The sequence below is a fragment of the Neolamprologus brichardi genome, chromosome 13 (genome assembly GCF_056152115.1).
Source record: "Neolamprologus brichardi isolate AB-2024 chromosome 13, ASM5615211v1, whole genome shotgun sequence".
Lineage (NCBI taxonomy): Eukaryota > Metazoa > Chordata > Actinopteri > Cichliformes > Cichlidae > Neolamprologus > Neolamprologus brichardi.
The window spans coordinates 4308333-4333020 of NC_142116.1; the positions used below are offsets into that span (position 1 = coordinate 4308333).

Consider the following 24688-nt stretch of genomic DNA (forward strand, 5'->3'; position numbering starts at 1 on the left):
ACCTTTATTTATGCAGTAAAAAAAATCTCATTAACATTAAAAATGTATTTTGTAAGAGTAAGTTGCCCAATAGGACAGCAGAAATGGCAGCAAATATTACAATAGTTCAGTAAAAATATTTTCAGTGGGGATAAAGGAGCGGATTGGTTACGCTATTGGTAAGTACAAGTTGTAAAGATACTTAAAAAACAGATAATTTTTAAATTCTTTATGTAACCCCTTTGTAAACCCTGTTCACTGAAGTCTATTTACGAACATACGTAAAGATATTACACATAAAAAATACACAGAAACACTGGAAATCAGTTTTTGGCAGACAATCACTTTTTGGCACAACACCGGTTTAGCCTGTAACTGAACTGAGCTTTTGTTTTGGAAATGAGCTGATTTGGGTTTCACTGCGAGAAGCCGCAGTCACATTGACTTGTGCATATTTTAAAACCCCGAATGAACTTTAAAGGACTTTAAAATACTTTCTAAATATATTCAAATTTGAAATTTAATACAATTTCTGATCTGCTTCTCGCTCATTCTAAGGTTAAACCCCACTACTGACTAATTTCCACATTAAGTGGTCCTGTAAACAAATCATTAACTTTTAAAAAATGATGTAGAGGTTCGCTGTTGAAATGCACAACACTTGTGATCTTTTTAAATGGAAGTTCTTTTCTTCATATGAAACCCACGTAAAACACTTTGATCCTGCACACAGGATGCAGAGCAGACAGAGAAAAGGCTCAACTTGCATGCGAAGTAGCAGCTTACAATAGAAAGGTGCATGTCATTATAAATGTATAAATATTAACAAGATCTACATGGACTTTTGAACAAGTGGTAACAAAGAAAAAAAAGACACCACAGTTTTTTTTTTTCTTGTTTTTTTTTTTTTTTTTTTTGAGTAAGGCAGCACTTTCTGGAGAGAACCCAAGCTCTTAACCTTTAACCTCCTTCTAACAGAAGCTGGGCATCAGTAAAGGATAATCAATCATTACAGCAGATATCAGACTGCCTGATCAGGAAAGTTCTAGACCTGCAGATATATTGCAGTACCTTGCTCTTGCTCTAACCACCTGATGTTTAGCCAAAATCTCAAAAACTGTTGCTGATATTTGGCGGCGTGACTGGCAGCATTCATAGAGCTGTGACATCTTTTCTTTTTCTTAACTTAGTCATATCACAGCAGATAATCTTGTCCTGTAACTAGTCAAACAGGAGATAATTGTGCCTGTTTCATCTAGGTCAGTGTATCCCAGCATTGATCTGACCAGTGAAGTTGTTTATAATTTGGCTCTACAACTAATTATGTATTGTAATATTTCAGGTTTCTTCAGTTTCCCTGGCTTTATTCCTTTGTTTTCTGGTTGTTAATTGTTCATCAGTAGCCATGAAGCCTCAGGCTTAATCTTGCGTGATAATGCTTAACTCGTCTCAGCCTGTCTCGGTTTGTGGTCACAACAGGCCGGTTAGCTTTAACGTCTTACCTGTGGGAAAATGTAAATTAGGTTTGCTGCTTGATTCCTGGTGAGAGCGTGAAACGATGCTCAACTTAACATTTAATTAAGAGATTCCCAGAGATTTTCTGCAAATTAATCTTTCACACGACCTGGAGAAGAAAACTGATTTTTAACCAGTGCAGCTGTTTTCGCTCGACACCTGCTTGTATGTCCTGTGCACCTCTGACTCTTTTCTCTGACTCTTGTCTGTCAGATCAAGCGTAAAGGTGAACAAAGCAGGGGACTAAGGCAGGATAACTGTGCCAGGGGTGAAAACATTCAGAGAAAAAGGGAGAAAATGACTCGGGGAGATGGAAAGTGAGATGAGTATAGGGCATTTCCTCTGACTGGTCAACGCCTCGGTGCTCCCACTGAAGACCTATCGGCCATTTTAGGGGAAGGGATCTCTGCAAGTGTGTCTCTGTCAGGCTGTGTGTGTGTGTAAGTGTGTGAGAGTTCACTGGTGTTTGTCCTCTCGCTGGTGTGCTCTGTGTGTGTTTGTCTTTGTGTCACACAGTAGTATGCTGTCACTGCTGCTGCCTGGAAGTCATAATTGGTTTGATAAGTTTTGATTCATGACAGCTGCCAGTGTTTATTTGAGATGCGGCGTCTCTCACTGGTTTTATTAATAATACTCATGTGGATGTGGTGAACTGACTTCTTGTCCGGCTGGTACATATTTTCTGTATCGTGATACACAAAAAGATTTCATCACAGAGTCACTGATTTTTCTTTATAAGTTGGCGTGCGTGTCTATTTTAAAGCTACAGCTGGAACGTATTTGATTGTTTTTTTTGCTTATTGTTTTGTAAAAGCCCAACATGTTCATGGAAGAAGGAAAAATGAACTGTCAGATATAGTATAGATGTGTGTCAGTTTTGGGAGTGAAATTATGGAATGGACTTAATGATGAACTGAAGATGTGTTTTTCTTTGTCATTCTTCAGGAAGATTTTAAAAATTCGTATTATACAAGGTTATAGAAATTGGGTTTGTTAAAAAAGGTTTGTGTTGATTTAATTTCTTGATTTATCATTGATTTCTTTTCAAACTGTTATACAACTTATTTATCAATGCTATTTATTTTCTTGGTTAAGGATTTGATTATTTCTATGGGGGTAAGGGATAGGATAAGTATAAGCCATAAAGCTTCAGCCTATTCCTTTTTCGGTTACTGTTTGAGTACTTTTATGTAAAATTATAATCTGTTGTTGTTGTTGTTGACTGAAATAAACATTTCAATTCAATTCAATATAGTCTGCAAATGGAGAAAATAATAATAAATGTTTTTTTAATAACTGACTAATCATTTATGTTTCTGCAGTTGGAACTTTAAAGGCAAATATTCAAAAATTTGATGGGTTGGGACTTCATCAGTAACTGAAAATTAAAAAAAAAAAAAATGCACACATCAACAAACAGTACAAGACTTGATGAGGGGGGAAAGTAGTGATTTCACACTGTAGTTGAACCCTCTTGTCTCCTGCATGTACTATCTTGGATCTTTTGGATCAAGCTTCCACCTTATGCAGGCTTTGCCTTTTTTTTCTTCTTTTTTTTTTTTGCTTGGAAGATTTTTTGTCAGAGAGAAAATGCATTCCCCTTGAAGCGAAACTGAGAATGCAGTAAAGCAAAATTGGAGGAAACGGGGTACTTTTTAGGTTTTTCTACATTACCATTACGAGTTTTGGCAAGTTAAAGCAGTCACACAAGTTCTTAGAAAAACAGAAAAAACGTAAACGGATAAATCTGTTCATAAGAAAGAAAGAAAGAAAGAAAAAAAGAAGTTCAAACTAAAGGCACAAATAAATTCAGGAAAGCCTCTCAGGAGTATCTTTTTACAAGAGCCCGAAAAGAGGAGCCCGAACATGTTACAAGAACCTTGAACTGGGTGAAAAACGTCTGATAAAATCTGTGTGCGTAAGGCCAGCTTTGTGTCTTGTCATCCACTGAGTCAACGCTGATTTGGACTGTCACTGTAATCTTTTCTGAGTCTTGATGATATTAGTTGCTGGTAGAGTTACCACACCTTTCTGATTTGGAGCAAAGAAACACTTCCTGAGTTTGCATAAGCAGCCAGCAGTGCTCCCAAAACCCCCAAAATGTCCTCCAGGCAAGCTGAAATTCCCCAAATAACAATGACTGCAAGGGTGTCGGCCATAGATCAGTGGGGAAGTAAAGCTCTCTCTTATTTTTGAAATACATCTTATATTTTGTGTTATAAATAATATAAACATAATTTTGTTGCGACAATAATTTGGATTTTGTTACTTGTTGAGTTACGATGATTATTACAACGCTATATTGCTTTGTAGCTTTCTTTTATTCATTTATTAGACCCGAGTGTTTACATTGCTCAACTGGATTCACAAGTAATGTTACATTACTAGTATTCTTTCTTGTTATGTATAACAGTGGTTGACATAGTGTACACTTGTATGTTTACTTTGGTTTGTAACAACTTCAGAAAGCCGTTACCACAACCTGACTCCGTAACACACCAGCAGTGTTTGTCACGCTACTGAATACATTGAATAGCTTCTTTTCTTTCTTTTTTTTTTAACATGTTGGTCTACTGATACCAGAAATAAGTTGTGGGCTTGTGAGGATCTCCTCTCGCTTCTTTCAGCATGTGATCCCATTGGAAACAATGCTCAAAGGTCAGAGTCCAGGGCAGCTGCCAGGCAGATATACATTACATGACTGCTGAGAGATTGAGCCATTCGGGTGTATTTTCTGTCTCTTTGGAGGACATTTTACCGTTATCATAGTTGGTGGGGGCGTAGCTGTATATTCTAGCAATAACAAAATGGGCCAATTTAAATTGTGGATGTTAAGAACCTTATCATAGCAGTTTCTAGGTATAAAACTTTTGCATTTATTGAGGAGATGATTTGGTTTTAATTCTAGGAGAAAAACAACTAGTAGCATGTTAAATCATCTTAACAAGAATCAAATTTTATGGTGTCTTTGAGGTGTTTATATGACAGCTGTCACACCAAAAAATAGCTGAATGAATTTAAGACCTTTAATGACTTTGAGTTTAGTTTCTCTTAATGACTGTTTTATAAGAGATGGTACATACTAAGCTGTCTAACTGTAGCCTTTCACTCACTCCAAAGACTCAAAGGGAAAATGTCTGAAAAGTTTTTCTTTTTGTGGGAATATATGCTGAGCTAGCCCAGTTTAAACCTCAGACTAGTTGAAATGTAATAACTTGCCTCCAAATTTTCCCTCTGTTTGTCTTAAGAGGTACATATGGAAAACATTGACATTTAATGAACCATCCATTTATAAAATATATGGGCCAGCTTAAATGACTTTGTAAAAATAAGTGTAATTTAAACAATTTCTCGTAAATCAAAGAAGCAGATCGTCACAGCGGCCACAGGTCGCGTTTGTTTTTTCCTGTCAGGAGGCTGTAAAACTTCTGGTTTGGACAAAATTAACAAGCAACAGTTTTATGATTTGCTCCAAGTATAACCTGCAACTTGATTCTTAGAATAATATACAATGAAAAGTGTAAAATGCAGCTTTGATGCAGTGGGCTGGACTCACCTTTTGGTGATCTGACATCAGGCAGTGTTAATGCTTGCTGAATAATTCTGTCAGCTTGTGTGAGCTGTCAGTGCTGCAGTGCTTTAAAGCTAGAACTGCTCACATCCATCATATTGGTCATTTTGAACCTTATCCTGAGTGGTGTTGGTGCTGTGGAGTGACTTGTTTAAAAGCCTGATTTGTGGTTTTAATGATCTCCTAAACACACCAGTTTGGCAACATATTCTTGCTGTTGTTACATCTTTGTGTCCTGCTTTCTTATGCTCATCCACGGGAAGGAGAGGGGAGGGGAGGGTGAGGGAGGTGAGCAAGTCGCCAAAGATAAAACAGAGAGCACACAAAGGGGAGGACAGAAATAATCAAGAATAATCAAGTGGATGCAAAGGTGATTATAGATGAGCGTAAATCAATGAGGCATTTAAAGACCGATGAGTAAAGTGCAGAAGGAGCAGCTGTGGCGTTGCGTCAGATTACAGAAGCCCGTCAACTCAGTGCCTTCATGCCTCTTTTGTGCGCTAACCTCGGGCAAACCCGGCCTCCCGACCCAAACATCACGCCACTTACAGAAGGCGTGCAACCTGCCCGCTGCAAGACAGAGGAGTGAAAGGAAAGATGGAGAGGGTGAAGCCCGAATGTTTAAAATTGGAGCTTGTTTGTTGTATTCAGAGATGGGGAGTGATTAAGTACATTAACTAGAGTAGAGGGCTTTAGTGAGGTTTGAAACTCTAAATCCTCACAGTTCTTTAAAATAATTCATATTGGGAACAATATGTCTAAAATCTATCTTCATTACTGCCCAGTCTAAAGAAGGAAAGCTTTATCTTTCCTAAGAAAAAGTTTGGAACTCGTGTAAATGCAAAGTTTATGAAGACATTTGGATTTATAGTTTCACACTAGTTTTAAGGGCCTCAAGTGGCAGCTAGACAAACTGCAGTTTTTGCCTTTACTTTGAGCTCCAGAGGCTGTAGACTTTTCTGTTGCCCAGCCGACACCTTGGATGTGCGTTATGAGCAACGCAACCAAAATGTGAGGCCGAACAAGAACGCATTGCATAAAAGATTACTAACAGTTGCTGAACAGTTAATCGGTTTTGTTTTGTTTTTTGGGGTTTTTTCTTTTTTAAGTTGTGTTGGGATTTCCCAAAACAGTTTTCCCGGAGTGTGACAAAGCTGGAAACTTGACCTTAAATAATACTAATGTTACACTTTTGGTTTGATGACTTACAAGAAGCGCCTCTTAACAACTCGCAATGATTCCCAGACCTCGACTGAACTTTGTCTTCAATATCAAGTATGGGCAGAATTTATTGCTTCCCTTAAGAAGGGGGTGGAGGGGAGGGGGGTGCAGGGGAGGGGGGTGCTACTACAACACACTATGAGCTGCTCGCCGGCTCTGCCATTGTGAGTTATTTTCAGTTAAAATCTGAATAAACAAACAAAAGCTTGGTACCAGCAACAGTCACTTCAGTCTGTTTGTCAGTTTTTGAGTCTCTGTGGTCAGGAATGTGTCCATTTATTTTGAGAGTACACTGTTTGCGTTTGTCAAGCTCTTATTCAGTGTTTTACTCGGGGTAAACAATTTGAGAGGAAGATGAGGACCGAAACAATAGAGGCCAAACAAAAAGAGAGACTAAAGCGAGGTAGAGCGAGTGAAAGATTGAGTGGGGAGAGAGAGAGACTTGGGGTTATTAAGTAGCAAAGTGATGCAGACGCAGCTACGCTACATTTGCCAGCTGTGTGACTCGTGTGGTTTATCGTGAGTGATTCTTTCTGGGTGAACGCTGCTTCTCCTGCTGCTGCTGCTCACGGACAGCGGTGGACTTGAAGCTTTAGAAGCAGCTGTGGATTCAGAAAGAGGCGGCTGGCCAACACATCAGCGCTGAGAGCACTTACAGAGCAGGAAGGACAGAATTCAGAAGTTAATAAAAGTGCATGTCAGTGATTGTTACTTTCCAGCAACGGGTGTGAATTTATTTCATTATTCTATACAGTGCTGTGAATTGAGTGGGAATGCCTGTGAACCGAGTGCTTGTTTTACTTTGTTGCTTTTTACTGAACACGATCTTATTGACACAAGCTGTTTTTACACATGACCCATGGAAAACGCTGGGAGAATCGGTTCTGAATTATCTGAAGGTTTCTCTTTCTCACATGTATCACGCCGCAGGGGATGGTTTGTGTCAGACGTGTTCTCACTACTGGAAGCGCGCTGGTTTGGTTTAGCAGAGGGAGCTGCCTGAGTAACGGAGGATAATGATGAGCACTCGCCTGCTGTGAATTCACTGGACAGCTTTAAAAAAAAACCGGTGTTGTTCCCTCGTTGGAACGATCAGCATGGCGCAGCCTTGGTAAAAGGGAACTGACTGTTTTTTTTAATTTTTTTAAATGATTAAAAATTAGAGTTTTTTTTTTTCTATTTAAGTACTCAGACTGTTGGAACGGTTGTTGTTTTTGGCTATCATAAGCATTAGTTAAATGAGAAAACTCATCAACCATAATTAGACATAAAACGATCAACTTTATCTGCAGGTTTTTAGTGTTGGGGAATTTTATACAAACGCTCTGAGTGTTTAAACAAATTAAAGAGCACAAAAGATTGCACTTCTTTACGGAGCCCCGCAGGGGACATGGGAGAAAAAAAAATTAAGACGGACTTTTGCGAGATCTCGCAAAACAAACTCGGGATCTCGCAAAACTTTTGCGAGATCTCGCAAACGTTTTAGCCGCATTCTTCGGACGCTGGCTCGAAGCCGACCGGGAGGTCGAGGCACGATGTGCCGGGAAAGCGGTGTTCCTCCCGGCTGTAGTTAGCTTCGAACTAACGGGAGGTCTCGACCTCCCGTTAGCTTCGAGCTAAAACTGCGGCTAAAACTTTTGCGAGATCTCGAGTTTGTTTTGCGAGATCCCGAGTTAGTTTTGCGAGATCTCGCAAAAGTCCGTCTCAATTTTCTTTTCTCCCATGTCCCTTGCGGGGCTCCGTACTTCTTTCTGTAATTAAACTGGAAGTTTCTTCAGTCTGTGAGTGAGTGAGTGAGTGCACCAACGAGCTGTAAATATCAAGCATTAAATAAAAAAAGAAGGTTTTTGTTTTCAATGGCAAGAAGAGCTCAAAAGTGAGTGTGTGCAGTAAACAAACTGGTAAACCTGAGACCCTGCTAACTGCTGAGGGCCCTGGTCAGCCGTACGTACAGTCCAGCGTCCCAATTGGCCATCAGACCCTTGCGCAGTGAGGGGGAAACAGCAGGGGAGGCGATGAGTCGGTCTGGGAAACCTCTCCATCTTTCCATTGTTATTTTTATCTCATTCATTCTCACCCGCCTACGCTACCTCCTCCTGTCTTTAACCTCTTTCTTTTTTGCTTTTCGCTCGTATCACATTGTCTCACATTTATTCTGGACACCCGACAGCGCTGTTTACCCCGCTCACTTTGTTGTTGTTGCCACGGCCTCCCCCCCCTTCTGTTCTTTGCCTTTTCTGCTTCTCCACATTCTCCTCTTTTTCAGAACTGTGTCTCCTTGCCGTTTCCTTTTTCCCGTCCGCCAGCTCCCCTTCTTCCTTTTCCTCTGCTACCAAATTGGCTGGGCTCCACGATCCCCTGTATGTCACCTGGCTGAGCTCCATCTCCCTGTAGACTTCCCGTTTCACCTCGAGTGACTGTGAAACGTTTGCGCTTCAAAGTCAGAAGCTGGACATAGAAAGTTGTGTGCAGAAGGGATTTTGCTTTATTTACAAATTTCTGAAACTCATCATAAATAACTGCAGCCACATTTTCCTTAATGTGGAGTTTTATTGTAAACATATTTGCATTTCCCACAAAAAACACAAGTAAAAAGTCCATGTAGCGAGAAGTCAGGGTGGAAGGAAAAAAGGGGTGACCGCTGTTGTTCTATTTCACACCGAAACATCTGCTTGACCGCAATCATTCCATATCCACAGCCTTGTTTCTGTTATTGTAACCAATGATAAAGTTCCACTAACTTTAACAGAAGAGTCATTTTAACCACACTGCACAAAGAATGGATGCATGCTCCTTAAACACAGTAGAGCTGCATAAACCTTTACATTTATATTTATTCCAGTGTTCATGTTGAAGACTTGTACGTATGCATCTACAATTTCACCTCAAACTTGCTCTTAGAGGAAAACCTCACCCTGTAACGTGACCCGAGTTTCATGTTGGGGGATCATCAGTGCTGATGAGAGCTATATCTCCAGTTAAGACTCTTATCCCACATTAACCAGTTTATGCACCAATCATCTTCCAGGATCAGGACATCAATATAGAGTTCTACTGTCATGTCCACAGGTGTCTAAGATTTGGTGTATCATTGTATGCGAGCAGATGCAGTGGGAAAACAGTCTTCAGTCACCTCCCACATCCATTGTGCAGATTTGCATGTCAGAACAGAACGTATGTGCACAAAGAGATGGCCTCACAGGGAGATCAGCCTAATATGAATCAGATTAGATTATTTCTTTCTATGGGGATTTTTTTTTGATCACACCTCATGCACTCATTAAAAGCAAACACAGAAAAAGCCTCCACATGCTCCCTCATGCGTCACTGTTCTGGAGCTTTAGGGCACATTCACAAATTTAGTCTGGAATACAATGCACTTTAGCAAAAGTCACTTTGCAGTGCTCTGTAAGATTATATATATTTTTTAATTTCACAGTGGAGTTTATGCTGTTTAGAAGAAAAAAAAAATCAGGGAAACTTGTATATCTCACCAGAACAACAGTTGTCATTTTTTCACTTTTGCTCATTTGAAAAGTTTTTGTGTTGAAAGACATTACTGTTCCCTTTTTGTTTCCCCCTCCTGTGTGTTAAAAGCTTTTTCCTTGAATGTCCTTTTCAGCTCTCTCTGCACTTTTACTGTTCAAGGTGAATTTGCAAAACGGGACCAGAGGTCAAGAGCCGATAACCAGGATGGAACAGTAAATCAGTAAAACACTTAAAAATGCCCCAAAATGAGTTTCACAGCTTTTGACTTGACAACTATGTCAGAAACTTGAGTGAAAGCAATAATAAAGTGAAAACCACACTCACATTCCTCCTGTAATCCTGTCGCTGTAATCCCGCTGTAGTCAGTCCTCTGTTCATTGGGTTTGCGTTTAAAAACATGCAAAGTAAAGACAGTCAGTTTTCTCCTTACCTTCTTTTTAATCATATCGCTTTAGCTTTCTTCAGAAACTTTGAGTAATGAAACAGTTTTATCATTGCTAGGAACCTGATTTTCTTCAGTTTTTCCATGCGAGACCCGTAAACCACGAATACTACAGATTTACCCACCAAAGCTTCTCTCAGGTGCCATCTGTATCTGCCCCACCACATTAACTGAGTCAGCAGTCAGCTCATCCCTTTTCATCTGTAGTTAGAATAAGAAAATGGACTGCGTCCCAAACTTTTTAGTGCTCTACTGATTTAAGTGTTTAAGTTATTGATTGCTGTTGGTTCTACAGAGCCATGAACAAGACTCCTGTAGTAGTTAATCACTTCAGGTCGGCTGTTATCTCATCAGGGGGCAATAATTCAGATCACATGGGGAAAAACTTTGTTCATCATGACTACAGGTGCTCTTTTTTCCCCCCAACAGTGCTGATTTTTTTTAAATTTATTTATATAATAACACTTAAAGTTTGCTGTACTTTATTGGGATTTAACAGTGCACTTACTCTCATGTACAACAGCAGTTTCTTACTGTAAAATAGTACAATTCTCTGTGTAAAATGACATTGTTGACATAGTTATTGTGATTATATAGAACACTAATTAAAACATGAATTAGGTCTTGGAGAATCTGGATACAGTAACAATGATAATAATGACAATAAAAAGACGGCAACAAAATAACACATTAATTTAAAAAATTTCAAACTTTTTTAAAATTTTCTCTGATGAGCTGAAATAAATGATTTTGTAAGGTGCCTGAACTCACCATGTAAATCTTTGTACTTTTACTTTTACTTTGGTTTTTCTATCTAAATGTTTAGATTTGTGCCATTCGGCTCATTTGGTATTCTCAGCGGGGTTTCTAGTCTGGTCAGCTGACCTCCTTCGCGCCACCTGTGGCCTCCCTCTCTTTCTCCTTTTCCCTTTCTCCATCTCCTCTGTGCTTCTTTCAATCAGCCAGTCTATCCCCACCATCAGCGTGCTGTGGGCGGGTTTGTTTGTGCCAGAGTGAGTGAGTGAGTGTGTGTGTGTGTGTGACTGTGTGTGTGTGTGTGTGTGTGTGTGTGTGCGCTGCTCTCTTTCATGGACTATCGGAATCATCAGCAATCTCCTGCATCGTTCTTCCCCTGATTGAGGCGAAGTCGGGGCCCCTGTCTGGGATAGCTGTTTGTTCACCCATGTGTGTGTGTGTGTGTGTGTGTGTGTGTGTCTGTGTGTGCGCACCCACACACAGACAAACGCCTGTTTGGCTGTGTTTCCAGAACTTGATGTTCCTTAGGATCACAGATTAGCCAGTACTGTATTGTTGCTCTGTGTTTGTTCGGCGAGGCGCCACAACTGCAGGAAGACCCACTGTAAGCAAGGAAAGGTGTGTGTGTGTGTGTGTGTGTGTCTGCTTAGTTGTTTGTGTGTGTATTATGGGTGTGGGCAGGCCTTTTCTGAATCTAGACCACATTTATAGTGGAAAGCAGCATGTTTTCCATAAGCACAATCTAAAAATACGCAAACAGACTTCAACATTCTTTAAAGTACACTTAAAAAAATAAGTGCCAATATGCCTGTGTGAGACTTCTGTGTGTATTCTCCCTTTTGCCCAGGGAAATAAATGATATTAATGAAATGATGATGATGATGATATTATTATTAGTATTATTATTATTATTATTGTTGTTTCGTAACATTCCTCCAAAGACTACTTCATCAGTTATAGTTTTAGTAACACACTAAAAAATACTTGGTCACTTTTAAATCTATTAGTCTCCCTCTTCTGATTGATCAACATAATATATTTTTGTTTTTTAAACAAAGATTAATTATTCATTGTTAAATAATGAAAATTTAATTTTAAAATCAGAACAATATATATTATTTTTTTAATTCAGACCAAAGACAGACATGTAAACGGCGTACTGTTCAGCAAAGCCGCGCACAACAAGACTTCATCTAGTTTTAGTGGAATTGATAGCGATCTTCATACAGCTGTACTGATCTTTGAAGAAGAGGTGAAGGGATGGTACAAAAGTTCAAGCCTCAGAGAAATGACAACAAACTGATTAGAACATTTTTAGTTACTGAGCAAAAGAGCAAATGGTCCATGAAGCACACTCACCTGCGCACACAAACTCACATGCACACGTTCACACACTCGCTCGCACTAACACAGCCTGACACCTGCTCTGGTCACAGGATCTGTTTCCTATAAGCACCTTTTAGCTTGTTATCACAACAATCACAGCAGGAGTCAGGACCTGTTTTCTGGGCATTTGTGTCCGTGTGTTCGTGTGTTTATGCGGCTGCTTGTTGAACAACCTGAGGATTCAACCCAGAACTTGAATAACAAACTCGTAGATTAGTGTCTGTTCAGTTAACAGCACCTGCATGTTGTAGTTTCTGGTGTCAACAGAAAGACACATCTCCCAGACAGCAGGAATATATTTATATTTATATTTATATATATTTCAGTTTAAGTAAAGTTTTGGGAGGTTAAATTGTACCAATATGACTGCAGAGTGTTTGTATACCTCTGTTTATGTACATGAACATATTAAAGCCTCTTTAATGACTGTGGCAGTGACTTTGGCTATTGAAAGCAAAGTCAAGATTACAAATAATACACTTCAGAAATATTAGATCAGAAAACAGGTGAACAACACTCGTGTTTCCAGACCAAACAGGTTACTCATGTAACCCACATTTCTGCCCCGAACAACCAGGTGAAGACAATTTTTCTTTTTTTGTTGTGTCTTTACAGAAGTCATGAATCATAAACCTGCGATGAGCTCGTGTCTTTTAAACTCGGCTTACTCAGATTACAGGCTTTTGTAGAATTTTTTTTGCCTGCTGTTGATGCAAACAGCTGGAGTTAAACGCATCTTTTAAGTGATGGAAACCTCGGCCTTGTTGTAATAACACACCATGACATTATGTCCAAAGAATGGGCGTTGATGTTCTGTGTAAGTAAAAATAAAGAAATAAATGTGTAACGAGATGAAAGTTTTTCATGCTTAAATGGAAGATTTGCCTTAAATCTTTTTTTAATAAAAAAAAAAGGACTTTTTTTAAAGCTTAATTTCACTTGCAGCTTCACATTTGCTGAAACGATCCTTTGAAGTGATTCCCTCACTTTTACTTTTTGTCCCTATAGTATTTCAAGTTGTCTTAAAAGCAGGGTTTTCTGTGTTATGATCCCACAAGTTTCTATATTTAAAAGTCAGTTTATTTCATACACATTTTAAGTCCTCTTTTAATTGTACATAAGATTGTAAGAAAGTGTAAAAACTGCTAATTAGAAAAGGGGCAGTCCTGGGCTGTTTTATTTTATTTTTAGTTAATTTCTCTGTCGCAGGAAACCTTAAAACCTCCTTCCAAAGATACAAAAATAAATCTTTAAGCACCTAAAAATAAGAATTGGACAGATTCAATTAAATGTTAACGTGTGTGTGTGTGTCTTATGCTTATTACTGTACATGAATCTACATAAGATTAATTTTCATACGTTAGTGCATGAGATATGATGCGGTGTCAGATCACCCTGAACACCACGCTCTCTATCTGCTCATGTTTGAATGCAGATCTGAACAGATGAAGCTTTGTGCTGTGCAGACAGAGAGGGCTGCAGGGGAAAACTGTATTAACGGCCTCATTACTGCCAGCAGAGAGGGGAACAGACACAATATGTCCGAGAGCAGCAGCGGCAGCAGCTCTGCCCGCTTTGTTTTTGTTCCGATTAGGCCTGAAAATAATCTCGCGACTGGGCAGCATGTGAGCGTGCGTGCACATGTTCCTCCTCACGCTCCGGGCTGCAGGCGTCCAATGGCAAGTTAATCGCAGCGAGAGTACCAAAAGTGATTGAAAAAAGATTGCGGGTAAGGGGGAGAAAAATCATGAATGAGGACCCGAGGGTGTGGACTGTTGTACCACATTCAGAAGTAGCAACGCTTCAGGTTGAAAAACATCTGGCTCTGCTGCTTTGTTCGATTCTGAAGCTGCCTGTCGGGTGAGCTCACAATTCTGATCGATGCTTGTAAAACGATTTGAGAGCCAAGTGAAAGTTATAAACACGAGTTACACAACTCAAATTTGGTCATTTGAAGTCTATTCAATAAAAGTGTATTTATTGCAAGTGTGGATCTGTTAGATGACAAATTACTGCCAGAGCCAAATGATTTATAGATGTTTTTTTCATTTTAAAAACCATTAAAAGTCATTTTAAAGTTAATTTCACAAATCAAAATAGACATGATTCATATTCTACTATTCTATTTCACTGTGATTAATTTTATTTCCGCCACTGTTTTGATTAGTGTTACGCTGCTGTCAGTTAAAGTAATGACTTTTTGCTGATATATGGAAGAAGGAAAATGCAATTTGAGGTTCTGAAACTTTTTAAGAAGCGCTGAGAAGAAGAATAAAAGTAGAGTATGATAAATTTTAAAAAGTAGTTGCAGCACAAGCTATTCTGTCCTCACAGCCCACTGACCAGAAACAATGACTGAATGACTAACCACTCCACAGTCCTAGAAAGTATTTTAAGCATAAGGTTGTAGCTAACCAATAAATTAGGTATTAGTTCGTCTGATAATTATATTCTAAAAAAAATCAGATTACCTAGAGAATATAGAAGCGTTGCATTTGAAGCTGAAGACGCCAGTTAATCTTGAAAAATAGGTTCTGATTTATTGATATCATTGATACCATCACCAATTGTGCTTATAGGCCAATTCGTCTATTGATTCCCATATTTACTCCTTTTCTGCTGTTTTGTGTGTCGAGGGGAGGAGGGTAAATTGAAGAAGCTGCTTTCTTATCTGCGTATGAACAACGTGCAAACAGAGTAGGATAAACGGCCTGCATGTGCAACGAGTTTGACGTCATTATTTTGCAATGTGAGTGAAACAGAAAATATGCTGAGACGGATTTAAAAGAATTGGCTCGACTGGTATTCGGAATGATGTGACAAAGATAACTGGCGCCAAAAGCTTAGTGTTGCATCTGAACACAACAGAGTACTGGTGAGTGTGCGAGGCTGACGAGCTGCATAAAATGACGTCTGCTTCAGTGGCGCCGACTTGACCACAACTTCCAGTTAAGTCGCAACTACTGCAAGCAAACAAAGGAAAGTTGATGGGCTTGCAGGTATGAAAATAAAGGTTGGCTTTTCCAAGTATCTCTGAGTGGTATCTGCTGCTAAAGTACTATTTCCATCTTCAGCCTTTCAACCACAATTAGTATTGTCACATTCAGGGCTCTACATTCAGTGTGAGTCAGGCTGATGTTGCTCGTGTTTGTGTATGTGTGAGAGGCCTTTTGCGTGTACCTGAGCATGTGACTGCTGTGGTTTGGAGTGAGTCTCACTTCTCTTGCAGAGGTTTGCCAGATGTGTGTTTTCTACTTGTTTTAATACCCAGATCTCACACCACGTCGCCCTCTTAGAGAGGAGAAACAGACCAAACCAAATCATCTGTTCCATCACAAACAGAAATCCTTTTGGAGCTACTCATACCACGTTTGCGTGAGTGCTTGATGATTAAAATAGCTGGTGACCCGCATCTCCCCCCTCTCAGCTTAGGTTGCAACTCTCATAGGCCTTTTTAAAAGCAGCTTTTAGATGTGCCGATGAATCGGAGCAGAACAAAGAATGTTTTCTCCGCGTTTTACATCATTTTCTGGCAAGAATAGAAGTCGGAGCTGAAACTTGTGGGATGTTTTCATTTCAGAAGCTTCAACAATCCAGGGCTTGATTCATGTTTTGGCCTGAGGTTAGTGAGTGTGCTGTTTTGGGTTTTTCTTTTAGGTGTGTTTCAGCTTTCAAAATAGTGTTTATGACTGCAGCACTGACGGATCATCACTGTCAGCTTGCTGGAGGTCACCTTGCTGTACATGTACAGCACACCTATATATTGTGGTTGCGAGTTTAGTGTGTCATTCTGAAGTGGCAGAAACTTGTGGTATGTTGGTTTGAGGTATGTTTAACCTCTGGCTTGTTTGCTTTAGTGTGCGTAGCCCAAGGTTAAAGGATGAGGCCCTGCCAGCAGGAGCTGAGAGGTTGGTGCAAACGGTATAATGTCCTTTAGCAGCCCTTTTAATGTGTTTTTCATGATGTTTGATCCAACTTTTTGGGATGAGCCGAGAGTCTGAGGAGGGCAGCGACTGGCTGATCGTACAGAATTTTCCACATGGCTTGATTGCATGAACTCGGTACCCTCTGCAGCCAGACTGTTATGTCTTCTCAAATATGCGTCTGTATCGAGCAGCAACTACCAACAACTTTTTTATGCAGCATCTCAAACTGTATCAAAACATACAAAATGCAGCAATGCAAAGGCAAGTCTGAGCAGGTTCTGTAGGTCGAAGACTTTCTTTTTAAATAAATGTATCAGATCTGGAGTCCTGCATGAGTAAGGTGCAAAGTCTAAGAGCTGGGGTTAACCCTAAAAAGAGATGGAGCAAACAGAAAAGACCACATTTACCTCCATTTACCAATCTGGGTCAATATCTAAGCCACTTCAAGTTTGCACAATAACTTTCAATGTCCAGAAATCAGGCTTCAGAAGAGGAAACTTCCTGTCTCACTCAAGTGAGGCAATTCCACAGAACTTGAGATAGTATTGAGTAAATTTGGTTGGCAAATTGTCCAATATGGCCCTCTCTCTCAAGACGAGACGCTCCACTCGATGTATTTTTACTACTGGAACAACAATTCGCTCAGGACTCAGACGCCACATTGTAAAACACTCTGTAAGCATTTATAGAGTTCAGTAGGAGTGCTTTATGGTCTGAAATGGATGTGATGCATTTGTGTCGATACTGTCATAAATGCATTGTGCTTTAACCCGAGCCATGATTGCAAACTTAGTCACGTAGTTTTACTGCCTAAATGTATTCAAACAATGACATAAGGGAAGGTAAAAAAACATATACATGTATAATAAACGTAAGTGGAAAATAATTGAATATGAGGTATCTGACGAGACTCTTTTCTTTTAGTTTGAGGATGTGTGACTGCAATATCAGCCACCCCACGTATCTCCTAGTGCTTTTTGTGCGTGTAGGTTTTTATCTTGGTGTCAGAAAGAGCACTTTGGGAGTACCTCTTGTATTAAATGCTTTAAAAAACGGCATTACTTGATTACCAGCATTGGTTTTGTTTGATTTGAGTCACTGAAGCACAAGATGAAATAAATCTGTCAGACCAGATTTATCTTTTACTGCAGGTCAAAGTGAACACACTTTCTGCAGTAAATCGTTGCGGGAACGATTTGAGGAATGAAGGAAAGAGAAGGTAGGAAGAAGAAAAATACTGGAAATTTTTTAAAGTTTTACTTGAGTAGATGCACCTGACCTCTAACCTCTGGTATGCACATGCACGCACAGGTGGGTGCGTGTGTGCGTGCACGTTTGCGAATGTGAGCGAGGGGTCAGTGAGTACATCAGAAGGCTGCGATGCCCTGGTGAAGCGCTGTGACTCCCATTGTTTTCTGTACTGAAATAGTCTGCTGGGACCTTCAGCAACAATGGTCGTGGACGATCAAAGAGTGGCACACTACGCACACACACAAAGATAAAAGAACACACACATTCACACATCAAGGAGCTAGTTGAAGTTAGCTCTCTCAGTTGGCTTGATTGAGTGGAAACAGTCTGCTGTCTGCTGGCTCATCAGTAACGAGACTTTGAGTGACTGACAGTCGAGGTTAATGAGTTTAAACCTGGGAGAGACGAGCAGGGAGACGCACTGATGGGACATAACACTCGATGAGATAAGATAATGGTGCTTCTGTGCTCTGCCTTTCCTGTTAATTGTATGCTATCTTGTCCTTAATGCATGTTGGATGTTCTAGTTTGTGCGTTTTGTGGACTCCAGATTTTGGCTGCAGGGAAAAGTTTAATTTTGTAATGCGAACCACTGAAAACGCTCTTGCTTTATGTTTAAGTAAAAGAGATGATTTGATCCTGTTTTTGTTTAAAAACAAAAAAAACTCTTGTCTGTTAAAAGGACGGGTTTTGTCTCTGGAGCATAAACATAACAAATATAAGGAATTAACATTAACAGAAGTGCAAATTAAATCAGAAATACTATAAATTTATGTTATTAACTTTCTAGAATTTGTTTTAGTTAAATTACAAAAAATAAAATAATCTATGATTATTTACTTTTGGCAGTTTTTGCTCTCCATAGACGATGTTGTGAGAAAATAATTGTGATAATAGAAAATAAAAAGCCAATTTACCCTTTTTATTTCTACTATGATTTTGGATATATTTTAAATGATTAAATGATAGTCTAGACAAAAGTATTTAGCTTTAGCTATGTTAAATGGCTTTACTGAAGTGTATATATTTTTGTTATTTCATTTGTATTCTGTATAATGCATTTAATTTATCTGAATGATTATTTTTTTGTGTTGAAAGGCTTTTCACCTACCTATCAGCTATCAAACTAGCTGGTCAAAATAAAGTGAATTCAAAGTCTGGTCTTTTTCAAGTGTGGGCACCTCACAGACAGAGAACACTTGACATTTATTTACATAAATTAATAAATGTGCATCATAGTGATCTTATGTTAATGCATAAGCATTTATGTCTTGTAGTCTGCAGTGGGAAGGTCGTGGACACTTTCAGCACCTGTTGAGTATTATCATAACTTAGTTTTTCTGAAGTATCCCTTCATTGCAGCACAACAAAAGCCACTTTTGGCAGTACACTTAATCACAAAGGGTCATGACGGTGAGCAACTCCACATGTTTGATTTTTTTTTATTATTATTTTTTACCTTGGATGCCCTTCCTGAGGCAAAGGGATATGTGTCATCGAGCCAGGATTCGTGGAAATGTGAAAACCACTCAATAAACGAGTCATCTAAAGTATCGTAAATAAAGTGTAAGCTGAATATTGGAAACCAGTAATATATTGAAATCTACAAGAGTCTGTAAAAACACTTTAAGCCCCACAGAGACTGTAAATCTGATCCAAGTGGTGATAAAATGTCCTCTTATATGTACTTGCTGCTCTATGGAATAATGTAAACACGTCCAGAACACACACGACTGCCATTTTTCCTGGCATTTAGCTGCTGTGTTGTGTAAAGCATCGGTATGCACAACGGTTGAATGGTTCAATGTACACTTTCTATATGGGCATGCAGGAAGGTCTTTCTCTAGTTTCCCATGACGTTTTCTGCTGTTCGACCGTGTCATAGCAAGAAAACACTTCTTTAGTCGTTTCACTTGGTTCAGTATTTCATCAGGTGTTTAATTTGGCACTTTGTTCTCTTATCTCAGTGGGTTTTAAGTCTCCGCTTCAGAAGAGATCTTTTACGGTGTGAAGGCATCTGGCTTCTTTATCTTTTAACTGTGGTGCCAAAATATTTGTTTCTTCTGCACTGCTACATTTTTTTCTGGGCCTGCATGTTGCAGTTCTGCCACAGATGTGATCAAGTCTGATAAACCACATCGTGTCACCACTGACTGAGGGCATGTGAAGTTCAGCAGTGCTGCACCTCGTCTGTTGTGGTTTGTAAAGTTATCTTTTCCGTAGAGGCTGCTCACAGATCTGAGGGTAAAAAAGCTCTTTGTTCACAGCACTTTTTTTTTTTTTTTTTTTTTTTTAAATTTAACATGTTTTTGGCTCTTGTTAAAGAACAAAATGCTCAATTTAAATCTGTATGAGAAAGGTCCCACTTAATTGTATCGGAACTTTTATTTTAGTTTTTTCTTTTCTGCATTTTAGGATGGAGATTGTAAGAATGTTTCTGTCCTGTTACTAATTTTGTTACTTAAAAAAACAAATTAAATGCTGTTTTACCTGAGAATTGATATCCCAGAGCCAAGCTAATACACTTTTATGAACTTAAGGTGCAGATACCTGCTTTTTAATGCCCAAATAAAGTAAACACCACCAGAGCTGGAGCCAAGACTTTATAGATGGGTATTTAGACAATAAACTACAATAAACAAGCAAAAGAGAGTATAACTTTTAAGCCTTAAAAAAATTTTAACGAATAAATTAGAAAAAAGTCTTCTATTAAGTAATTCTAAACAGCTATACAGATGAAAGCTGATTTTTTTTTTTTTTTTTAACAGACTCTAAATAATATGAAAGTCTATGACAATTGTGTATTTTGGAGTAATCCTCAGGTTGTTGAGTGAGAAACTGCAGTAACTGCAAAAAACCAAACTATGCTGTATTCTGCTGTGTATCCATATTGGTCACTGTCCTATTTATAGTCACACCTGTTGCATAATCATGCTGTTCCTGTCCAGGTATTTCTGCAGAGGTGATTCAGTGGATTTAAATGGAGTTTAAATGGTTTTATTGTTCCATCCGGCAGCATTCTTCTGTCAGTTTCTTCCCCTGCTGCTGTTGCTTTGCAGCTTTTTCATATAAACCTGAACCCTGTTGCGCAACCTTACCAGTCATATGTTGTGCAGACGGTATCCAGTGACTAAGAGTTGAATTTGAGCATACGAGGGAGCCCAGATAAAGCCAAACTCCACGTGTGATGTCCTAATATGGATTGTTGTGCTGCTGTCTTGGATCAGCGATTAAACTAGGACTGTTCGCCTATTTGAGCTTTCACGTCCAAATCTGATGCATTTCTTTTTCAGAGCCTGGAGCCAAAAAAAAGAAACCATATGCATGGAAAATTACCCAGAGTTCTGCTTGCTGACATAATTTGGCTCGCTCTTGTGTAGGCTTTGTTGGCAGCATTTTTGCTATAGCTTGACCGCCATGAAAAGATTTTCAGATTGCAATTTGATTGTTGAAGTAAAAGCTTTTATCTTGGAACCTCGGTGCTGTGAGCAAAAGCTCTTTCCCTCAAACAACAAATGCATTAACCAGAGGAAATTAAAATAATCACCTGCCTACACGTCTTTAAGCAGGTTTCCAATTTAAATTTTATTTTTAAAGACCAATTTACATCTATTAAAACCCATTTCCCTGACATGGAACACAGACTCCAAACACGCTGTATAATCCTCCTGTTGGCAAAGTTCAAATTGAATTTTGCTCAATAGGTTTCACTAAATCCAAATATGAATGAGAAAGTTGAACAAAAATATGCATGAAAGTGGACACAGGAGGTGAATGAGTTACCAGTGGGATGGTTATTTTTCTTTTAACATCAAGAGGAAAAGGTTGAGAAAAGCCAGTCTTTAGTTGGTTAGGGACTGAATTTTAGTGAGTATTCAAATCAGAAGCCAGGATGAACGTCTTTTATAACAAGTTTAATGCATTTTTTTCACATTTTGCTTTTTTCTCATAAAAAGATCTTTTGATCATTTTTGAAGTGTGCTGTTTCAGCGAGTACATATGTGTGTTTTTCATAGATATACAGTGTTTGTGTTAGTGACCTGGTGACTGATCTCTTCATGCAGAAAGTGAAGGAAATGGTGTCGCGTCATAAGAAGTTATTGTTTTCTTATCTCTAAATACATCTTTTTCGTGTTCCTTCTGTAGCTCTGCCTTGCAGTGTCTTTACTCGTTATACAAGTTATTGCTTTCCATTACACGGAAACTGTTTCTGCAACTTAAACCAGCCTGACTGCCCACTGCTGAACTGAACTGGCTTTCTGCTGCATCTCAAACAGGGACGTCCCCTAATGTACTGACAGACACTGATAGGCTTTGAAGCGATGTTTCTGTGTATGACCAGTGTTGGGGAGTAACGGAATACATGTACCGCCGTTACGTATTTAAAATACAAAATATGAGTAACTGTATTCCGTTACAGTTACCGTTTAAAAAGGTGGTATTTAGAATACAGTTACTTTGTTGAAATAAATGGATTACACGGCGGTACTTCCCTGTTTCATATTGTGGCGGGTCAGGACTGTTTGGGTTTTGTTTGACAGCTACGCTCTGTTGTTCCAGGCGGCAGCGTTGCGGTTGCCATGGTTACAGGGTGACGCTCTCGCTCTGCGTGTTTCCTGGGTGAGAGAGGCCTTTTTGTTGTTGTTGTGCTAAGCTAACAGGCAGAATGCTACAGGTATAGCTCTAAAGAATGTAGCATCATGGGCAGTGTAGTCCGTGCTGCAGGGAGAATGGACTGCCATACCCGTTATGTGTCTGTGAGCGAGGGAGGGAGAAAAAGGAAAAGTACGAGCTGTCATCGAGCAGAAACGGGAGCTGGAAGCATGTAAATATAATAATAACCACTGCAGCCAAGAAGAGTGCCTGACGAACCCAGTTGTAAGTAAGCTATTAAAACTTGACTGTACACCGTGTTCGTGTTTTCCTCCGAAACAATAAGTTCCGTTGGAGCAGCCTTTCAACGCCTCCCGCCATCTCTCGCTAGCAGAGTTGACCCAGACAACATAGTAAAGCTATTTTTCGGCTACGAGCCCCACACGGAACCCGTATTAGTCAGAGGTCCCTTTACTACGGTTCGGAGCCGCGGACCTTCAGTAATAGTAATAAATCACAGCAATAGTACATTCATGTAGTTGTAAAATGCATGATAATATGTTAAGTAATCCAAAGTATTCAGAATACGTTACTCAATGAGAGTAACGTAACGGAATACGTTACAGAATACATTTTGGGGCATGTATTCTGTATTCTGTAATGGAATACATTTTAAAAGTAACTTTCCCAACACTGTGTATGACGGTCAATAACTGGTGTCAAGCTCACACAAAGTGAAATTCGGGTTCAATCGTAGTCCTTTAAGAAGCAAGTCAAGCAATTTTTGAATACTGAATATGTTTGTGTAACTTTATCAAAAAAGTGAGTTCATGTGTGTTGGGTTGCAAAAACAAAGGCAGCGCAATAACATTTCTGCAGCTCTATTTGTTGTATCATTGATGTGAATTTCTGATATTGCTGATATTTCCACATGGCCCAGTTTGTTTCTGATGTGGAATTATGTAAGTCCTAATTTTTCAGGGGGAAAAAAAGAGCAATTATTGTACCTCAGGGCTGCAGAAAAGCTTTATAAACCAACCACTTCTTTGTATTTATACTGAATGATGCATTGTATTCGAACTTGTGAGCGAACCCCCTTTGAAACGGGCACATTTGGTGCTTGTCGAATCACATGGGGATTTATGAGACCAGTGAGTGCATTCATGGAAGATTAACTGCTGAACGATACAGAAGAACCTGGAATATAATTATTAACGAAGACCGACTGTCTCATTAAGCCAACTGACTTCCAGAGTAACCGTATGATTATGTGTCATTGTTCATGTTTAAATGACCATTTGTCTGTCATGTTTTGTGGCGCAGGAGCAGCTCGGAGAGACGTAAGGAGAAGTCTCGCGATGCAGCGCGCTGCAGGCGCAGCAAAGAGACGGAGGTGTTCTACGAGCTGGCCCACCAGCTGCCTTTATCCCACAGCGTCAGCGCTCACCTGGACAAGGCATCCATCATGAGGCTCGCTATCAGCTTCCTCCGTACACGCAAGCTGCTCGCCATAAGTACGAACACTACGCCACAGGCAGATACACACAGACTCACACAAATATGCACATGGGTGACAAACTAAAGGGAGAAATTGAGACTCCTGACTTGGTTTCAGTTATGAACATAGGCATATGCATGTCCATAGCATGTCTTTTATCCTCCTCTCACCCCAACCGGTCGCTGCAGATGGCCCCGCCCCTCCCTGAACGAAGTTCTGCTGGAGGTTTCTTCCTGTTAAAAGGGAGTTTTTCTTTCCCACTGTCGCCAAAGTGCTTGCTCATTGTTGGAGTTTTCTCTGTATGTATTATTGTAGGGTCTACCTTACAATATAAAGCACCTTGAGGCAACTTTTGTTGCCACCAATGCTGTGATTGGCCTTTGATGTCAAATATGTACGATTTTGGTCCTCCAGACAGGACTCACTACCTCTAGGAGAACAGAATGAACCTGGGAGAATTGGCCATCCCTTCAGTAGAGTTCTTAGTGTGTCAATACCAAGGCGCTCTGAAGATGTTCTTACAGCACATCAGCTCTTTACCAAGCCCATATGTATTTTTTCCTTTAATTTGTCACACACGTCTAAATGCAAATCGGTGCAAGCTTCCGTGCAGTGAATCTTAATTCGTTACACAAAGGGGAAAAAATTCAAACGGCACACCACCTCCCTCCAGCAGCTTCTTTGACGCGTGATCACAGATTTGCGTCGGCACGTTCGTGCGTGTGTCTGTTGCTATGTCGAGTTGTCCAGTAAAGCAGGAAAGTATTTGCTGGCGTCTTTCTTTGCACTTCTCCTCCTTCCTCTCGTCTTAGTTAAAATTAGAAGCCGAGGAAGCTCGACAAAGAATCAGACCTATTGTTCTGGAATTCCTGCACATGTCTCGAAGCGAGATCAGAGAACCACAAAATTTAACAACCGACGTCAATTGTCAGCGCTGCAGCTTGTTAAAAAATGTTTATTTTTCCTTAATAGAGCTAGAAAACTCGAGTTCACACAGGGGGAGGAGGTAAAGTGAGCTTTTAACCTTTGACACCTGTATGCTGGTAAACATCCCCACGATA

The 24688-nt window shown here is 39.6% G+C and overlaps 1 protein-coding gene across 1 annotated transcript in view; it reads left to right on the plus strand.

Annotated features, from left to right (window-relative positions):
• The window catches only part of epas1b (endothelial PAS domain protein 1b), a 48324-nt gene that overhangs the window by 940 nt on the left and 22696 nt on the right, over window positions 1-24688 (plus strand). The window contains exon 2 of the mRNA XM_087849990.1: window positions 23453-23643. Coding sequence (XP_087706116.1) covers window positions 23453-23643 — 191 coding nt within the window. The remainder of the gene's footprint in view (window positions 1-23452; window positions 23644-24688) is intronic.